General features: G+C 36.4%; 1 protein-coding gene across 1 annotated transcript; it reads left to right on the top strand.

Annotated features, from left to right (window-relative positions):
* Positions 1-1,625: 1,625 nt before the first annotated feature.
* On the top strand, positions 1,626-2,113 carry LOC108836332 (uncharacterized). The gene is made up of 2 exons (XM_018609500.1): positions 1,626-1,712; positions 1,799-2,113. The coding sequence occupies exons 1-2, from the start codon at positions 1,626-1,628 to the stop codon at positions 2,111-2,113; spliced, it is 402 nt and encodes a 133-aa protein (XP_018465002.1).
* The last annotated feature ends 2,562 nt before the right edge of the window (positions 2,114-4,675 follow it).

A 4,675-nucleotide genomic window follows, 5' to 3' on the forward strand; every position in this document is an offset into this window, starting at 1 on the left:
TCCGAACCGTATAAGTTAGAGATGCATTCCCTAACCAACCTTGGATAGAAAGGCCGCACATGCAATACAGTGTACATCCACCCAACATTGTTTACTATTGTGCGAGCTTCAGCAAAAGCCGGATCATCTAACACTAACATCCCCTGAACTAAAAATCCTTGTATGCAAAGTTGTTTATACTCATGAAAGCTTACTTCAGTTAAATGACGAATAGACCATGGGTTTGCTACCTGTGTTCCGGTGATAAAGAACCTCCGACTCGCTTGTAGGCGAGCTTCAAATATCATAAAACGAGGCTCTTACTCGCCATGCTCAGTTGAGGAACTTGAGCGGTCATTCGAACTTGGGCTGTTTGTATTCACGATGCCGGAGATGGCTGGAGGCAGATGACGAAGTCGACATAGTTAGGGTTTTTTGTTGGTTGTAATGGATCGAGAAGATATGGAAGAAAGAGAAACAAATACAGTTTTCGAGTGGAGTTAATGGATTTCGAGCAGCGCAACCGTCAAGTCGGTCTGTCTTCCTCATTAATGGAAAAGCGAACGAACACACAACGCTATTAAGTCCATAATTTTTGGGCCAGAGATGTGTAAATACTAAATTAGTTAGGTCCAAAATTGAAACCAGTATCGGAGTTAATTAAATATCAGACTAGTGTACAAGGATTTAATGCAAGTAACTTTATAATTATTTTTTAGTCGTTGGAAAGATGCCGTTTCTTAGTTATTTTAAAAATTCAATATAGCCGTTGCTAGTGATTTTAAACGAATATAGCCATTGTATATGGTTTGGAACAGATAATATCTGTTACGATTTTTTTCTATTTAAGCAGCTGTGCCTCTGTCGTTGTCTAATTGCAACACATCCAATATTTCTTCAAATTCAGGTACAAAGTGACTAATTGCTATATGGCGGATCCTTACTATGCAGAGATGAAGCAGCACAAATGGGATGCTGACTGGCTTTATGCTTGTGCGTATGCCAACTACTGCATTCCAAAGAAATATACTTGCGGTGGAGCTATAACGGTCGAAACTGACGAGAGAGGAAGAAACTACTATGTATGCAAAGTTTTTGAGGTTAGAATGGAGGTTAACCTAATCAATTATTCGAATTTTTTTAGTAAACAAACACATAAATATATTTTTCCTTCTAGGACGATGGTTTGCACATCCGACATGTCTGCCTTGACGCAATCGAGGAAGATGTAGATATGTTAAAAAGTCAATATCATGAGGAGGTCTCGCTCCGCCGTAAGCTGTAATATGAGGTTGAGGAAATGCGTAAGGATATCCAAGAGCTTAAGAATTTACTCATGAGGGGTTGCTGATCTAATCTTTTCTTTAGTTTCAAAATTGTGCTGTGTTTTATCTTCTGTTGTTTTATATCTTTTGTAATGTATGTGGGGGTCGTTAATCTCATCAATTGTGTCATGTATGGGGGGTCGTTTTTAATTTGTCGTTTTAATATGATGTTAAGTTACGGTTGAACACTTGGAACGGTTACATCATTACAAAATTCAACGGTTGAATAAAACGAAACGGTGCCTAACTATGTTTATCTTCTTTTCCACAACCATATAAATACAATGAATGGTTGGGTTGTCTATGAACACCTAACAGGAAATGAAGCAAGGAGATTCTACAGTTAGAGAATACAATACATTGTTCCTAAAATCTGGTATGCATGAAAAACACGACGAAGAAACCTTGGTAAGTATGTATCGAGAAGGTTTCGCGACGACATACGAGCAGAGATTGGGTCTCAAGTGTTCTCGACAATTGACGACATAATGCAGGCAGCTTTAGATGTTGAAGAAGGTGAGACCCCGTCTGATACCAATGGCTCTACAACAGAATCTGATGAATCGGGGAACCGCCCCAAGAAGAAAGCCCGAACCGGAGAGGATTTCCTTGACAATGTAGACGAAGAGGAAGAAGATGAGGCCGAAGAGGATGACACCGATGCTGATAACGACAGTGACGAGTCTCTTCCGCAGCCGCTCGGAGGGAGTGATGATGACTCCGATAGTAAGGATGATCTTCAAGAATATAAGGAATACCTAGAGGAACACCACATGACCGATTTAGAGTCAAGTCGAGAATCCAAGTAATTTAAAATATGGCAACACATTTATTTATTTTCTACAATATGTTCTACACATTTAGGTATATTTACAATATGTACACCTGTTCTTATTTACCACAAATATAATACACCTGTTGTTAAATATTGTATATTCATGTATAGGATATTCTATGAATCTGTATGCATGTATAGACTTTCATAGCAATCATTTTTGTTAGCACAGTTGTAAACCACAAACAACGTACACATGTTAATAACCACAAATAGCGGACCCCTGTCGCTAGTTACCATATATTGATGCTAATGGGTTATTATACAAATAGGTATGCATATATAAACTTTTATAGCAATCATTTTAATTACCAAAAGACATACACCGAGTAAAATACGTACACCGAGTAGACAATATGAGTTGGTGTGCAGAGTTTTAGTTATAAAGTGTCTGTACTTTTACAGTTAGAAAGTGTGAACTTTTCATAGTATACCTTGTGTTGTTTCGCGTTCTAGTTCGTTCTTAGACGATATCCACCGTCAAAATTACTAATTCACAAGATTATGACACATTTGTCCCATAATTAAAGTAATTTCATTAATTAACACCTTTAGATTCAAGTGACTACAAAATATCTTCGTCCAAATGTTTGACGGTGTACACCATGATATCTAAAGAAGAACACACTAAGATTACCACCATAGACGAACTCTTACTGCCAAGTATCAAAGTCCGGATGACCGGTGGATGCCTTAAAGTCGCGTAGGAAAAGACGACCTCTTTTATCCAGAAGCAACTGTTACACATGTCTTTAGCCTTGCTATCCTCAATGTGGTAAAGTACCCAATCCCGTTCCAAAATAGGAGAACAAGGAAAACTGTAAAACATCGGGACGATGATTGATATAAGGACGTGCCTCTTTGTTACGAAGTCCTCGTTATGATTGATATTCCATGTCCCCTCAGAGTTTCTTACTACCTTCCCGATCAAGAATAAAAAGGGAAATAAGATGATAGAAGATTTTGGAAAGAGGTAAACTCGAATATCGACAAAAAATAAAAATTCAAGGAAGAGTGGAATGAACGAAGATGTAGGTCAACGGGAAAATGGAAATACGTCCAGCCTTCAAAAGTGTATACACAAAATCGTAGCTATCGAAACTATGCAATTAGAAAATTTAGGATTTTTTCGTCTATTTGCTAATGAGCTACAACTCACATAAAATTTCATGGCTTAGGTGGTTTATCTAGCGTACATAGATAGATTTTGCTATCTACACGTATTCTGGTTCTGTTGTAGTTTCAACTTCAGACGAACGTTATGTATTGTTTTCTCTGTTTAATGCTTATTTTTTGAAAAAGAGCATGTTTAATGTTTTTTGTTAATTTTGAATATATTGATTTTCGAATTTCATCATCGTATTTCATTCAGCTTATCTTTTATAAATACTTGTCGTTGGCTTCCTAAAAAGTCTGGTTACCAGAAAAAAATACATTTTTCAATATAATTCCGACTGTGTGAATCTCGGTTCTCACCCCAACCCGAATGTAAACTCTGAGAAATTCATATCTATGGTTTCAAAGATATTTCCACGCGTCCTCAAACGTATCATACGAATAAGGATGATTCATTCTGAGACCAACAACATCAGAACTATTTTCTTAGAACTAACAGAAGAAACTGTCAACTCGATTATACAGTTTCCGGTAATTGATTTACATCAGAAAAAAAATTGATAATATCATAATGTTAGACGCATATTTGAAATGGACTTTTCAAAGGTCCAAGGATCAAATCAAAGTAGTAAAAAAGGATGTCAATCCAATCTTAAGAGATTTCAAATCAATGAGAATGCAAGATCATAGCTTAATCTAAGTGCAATCAAGTTTTGAATGATGATATGAACTAGAAATAAAGTGCAATAAAGAAAAAAGCTTTCAATCAATTAAGAACAATATGACTCATGGGACTAGGCATTTGACTTTATGTGATTAAGATCCAATCTAAGGGTGGCAAGCTTTCAATCAAGAGACTTCCTTAAGTTTAGAACACTAAAATAAACAAACTCTATGGTCAAGAAGAATGTTCATTTGCTTTAATCAACTAGACGTCAAATGTCTTTGAGCCTAAAAGACTTAAGCAATCATTAAAAATGAGTCTAATAACTATCTAAACTCCCTTAACATCAAAGGTCTTTGGTAAGGCAAGTTTAAAGCAAGTTCTACTTGGATCAGACATTTCATCAAACACCTTGTGGGTGGGAAATGCCCAGAGCTCTAGACTAAAGAGGTCAACTTTAATCTAGCATTAAGAGTAGTAGACAAGCTAGGAAACAAGAGATATAACACTAAACACCCTAGATCTTCACTTAATCACCCTAATCACCCTAGCCCATAAATCCAAAAGGTAACTGCTCACTAATAGACATGAATAACCCAAAACCCATGGATGATTGAAGGTTAATCATGCTTAGTGGTCAAGATTAATCAATAAACACAAGAGATAGAGATGAAAAGAAGCTAAAGATTGAGTCTTTCACCAAAAATAACAAATGTGTTTAGAGAGAAAACAAGATAAGATGCATAATTAGGTCTA

Source organism: Raphanus sativus, chromosome 9 (assembly GCF_000801105.2).
Source record: "Raphanus sativus cultivar WK10039 chromosome 9, ASM80110v3, whole genome shotgun sequence".
NCBI classification, from domain to species: domain Eukaryota; kingdom Viridiplantae; phylum Streptophyta; class Magnoliopsida; order Brassicales; family Brassicaceae; genus Raphanus; species Raphanus sativus.